The 2,861-nt window shown below is 44.0% G+C and overlaps 1 protein-coding gene across 1 annotated transcript; it reads left to right on the top strand.

The window, feature by feature from the left end:
• The first annotated feature begins 209 nt into the window (after window positions 1–209).
• On the top strand, window positions 210–2,326 carry LOC132469569 (uncharacterized). The gene is made up of 3 exons (XM_060067560.1): window positions 210–1,249; window positions 1,421–1,737; window positions 1,884–2,326. Exons 1-3 carry the CDS (start codon window positions 210–212, stop codon window positions 2,252–2,254), a joined length of 1,728 nt encoding a protein of 575 aa, XP_059923543.1. The 3' UTR covers window positions 2,255–2,326.
• The last annotated feature ends 535 nt before the right edge of the window (window positions 2,327–2,861 follow it).

The following is a 2,861-nucleotide window of genomic DNA, read 5'->3' as shown; positions in this document are numbered from 1 at the left end:
CCATCTGCCTGCCTGGGAGATGGGGCCTTCAGCTCCGGCCTTGACCTGACTATATATTATCATGTTTGTGTTATGTGTTCGTTGGGTTTAGAGCAAGAGTCGACTATATTATAATGTGTCCATGTGATGTGCTCATCAGGCTAGGGTAGGAGTTAGCTATATTTATAATGTACATGTGATGTACTCAGCAGGTTATTTTTCCCAACAATATGGAGAAATACTCCAAACTGACTTCAACAGCCTGCAAGAGGCCATCGGATGGTGGAACAGGCTTCAAGGGGAAGCAAATGAAGCTGTTGGAGACCAAGCAGGTGTCTCAGAAGACGGTTGATCAGGCTATCCTCCGCTTCATCGTTCAAGGTCTCCAGCCCTTCTCCCTGGTTGAGAAACCATCCTTTCAAGACCTTATTGTAGAATTGCAACCGAGAAGTGCTGTCATGTCCCGCACAACTGTGCGGCGTAAGATTGATTCAGCTACATCTAAAATGAAAGAAAGTCTCAAGAACGAAATGAAAGAGGTACCATACATTGCCACCACTACTGATTGTTGGACGGCCAGGAGAAGAAGCTTTATAGGTGTAACAGCCCACTGGCTCGATCCTTGCAGTTTTGAACGCCGTTCAGCTGCCCTTGCTTGCCGTCAACTAAGAGGCTCCCACACATTCGATGCCTTGGCAGCTGTTTTGACCGACATTCATGCAGAGTATGAAATAAGTCTAAAGGTTGTTAGAACTACAACAGACAACGGGTCGAATTTCGTCAAAGCGTTCCGTGTCTTCGGTCAGCAGGACGAAAATAACAATGAAGAGTTAGTTGCAGAAGGCACAATCGAAGAAGTAGGAGAAGATTGTGATGCATCTGATGGTGAAGAGGAGGTGGAACTCATTGATGTGGAAGCCATTCTGGAGGAAGATGATGGGCTTCAGTATCAGCTGCCGAAACATCATCGGTGTGCATGTCATTTACTAAATTTAGTTTCCACAGTCGATGTTGATAAGGCTAATACGACAGAAGCTTACAAGAAATTGTCCAGATCAGCCTTTTCTAAGTGTCAGGCACTCTGGAATAAAGCATCAAGGTCTCCTCAAAATGCTGAGCTTATAGAGGAACACTGTAAGCTTCACTTGGTACAGCCTAATTCAACTCGATGGAACTCGTCTTTCATGGCCGTGGAACGTGTGGTCAGAATCATTAAAGACCAAGGACAGTGGTCTGTGAGAACGGTCTGTGCTGCACTCAATGTTCCAATGTAAGTAGCTTATGTTAATGTATAATTGTGTTCTTAATTTGTTAGAATAATGCTTACCACATTGTCTGCTGTAGGTACATAAACAAATTAATAAATGTCCAGCATTGCACAGTGGTTCTGTATGCATTTTGTGGAAATATGTGTTTGTTTATTTTCTTCTGTTTCTATTAGGTACAGTCCGGCTGACATAGCCTTTTTAGGGGAATATGTCACCACCATGAGTCCAGTTGCGAAGTCCTTGAACATACTACAAGGTGAAGTCAACATTCAGATGGGCTGGCTGCTCCCGACAATCACCACCCTCACAACCAAGCTTGAAAAGTCCAGACCGTCACTCAGATTTTGCAAGCCACTTGTTGATGCTCTTCTTGAAGGTTTGAGGAAGCGGTTTGAGAGCATGATGTCAGAGCCAGAGCTAATTGCAGCAGCCATACTTGTTCCAAGGTTCAAAACCTCCTGGACCAGCAATGACACAGTCCTACAGCTTGGTAAGGAAAACGTTTTATTTTTGTTTGTTTGCTTGTTTTTTCAAAAACCTTTACATCCAACAATGATTCTATGCAGTTGCTTACTTACAGAGCAATAATAACAAAAATGTGTGTTTGTTGGTGTGATTCTGCTGTTTCTAATCAAGGCCTTAGTTACATCAAGACACATCTGCCAGAACATGATGAAGGTCTTCGGTCTCCTGATACCACAGCATCCTCTTCTGAAGATGATGACTTCTTCTCCAATGTCAAGCCGACACATTCCAATGAGATAAGTCAGCAACTTGATGGATACCTAGCCGCTACAGCTGATGGAGTGAATACACTGGCCCCCTATCCAGCTGTGCGTAACCTCTCACTAAAGCTCAACACAGCACTGCCAGCTTCAGCAGCGTGTGAAAGGCTTTTTAGCATTGCCGGTTTGCTTTTCACCCCAAGAAGGGGATCAATTCATTCACAGAATTTTGAGAACCAACTTCTCCTCAAGTTGAACAAGGAGTTCATGAAATTTGATTGAACTGAAGTACAGTACACACACACACACACACACACACACACACACACACACACACACACACACACACACACACACACACACACACACACACACACACACACACACACACACACACACACACACAATGTCCTGTGCTACTTACACCCACACACACACACACACACACACACACACACACACACACACACACACACACACACACACACACACACCCACATACCCAAAGTCCTGTGCTACTTCCACACATACACACACACACACACACACACACACACACACACACACACACACACACACACACACACACACACACACACACACACACACACACACACACAAAATGTCCTGTGCTACTTACACACACCCACATACCCAAAGTCCTGTGCTACTTACACACATACACAACCACACACCCACACACACACACACACACACACACACACACACACACACACACACACACACACACACACACACACACACACACACACACACACAACACAACACAACACAACACAAATAATAATAATAATAATAATACAAATAATTTGGAGGTGTGGATGTTAGCCTTTCCACTTTTAAAGCAAACTATGTCATTGTGAATTAT

Source organism: Gadus macrocephalus, chromosome 12, assembly GCF_031168955.1.
Source record: "Gadus macrocephalus chromosome 12, ASM3116895v1".
Classification (NCBI taxonomy): Eukaryota; Metazoa; Chordata; class Actinopteri; order Gadiformes; family Gadidae; genus Gadus; species Gadus macrocephalus.
Note: the sequence above shows the minus strand (reverse complement) of the source record. Positions and strands in the feature narration are given on the sequence as shown.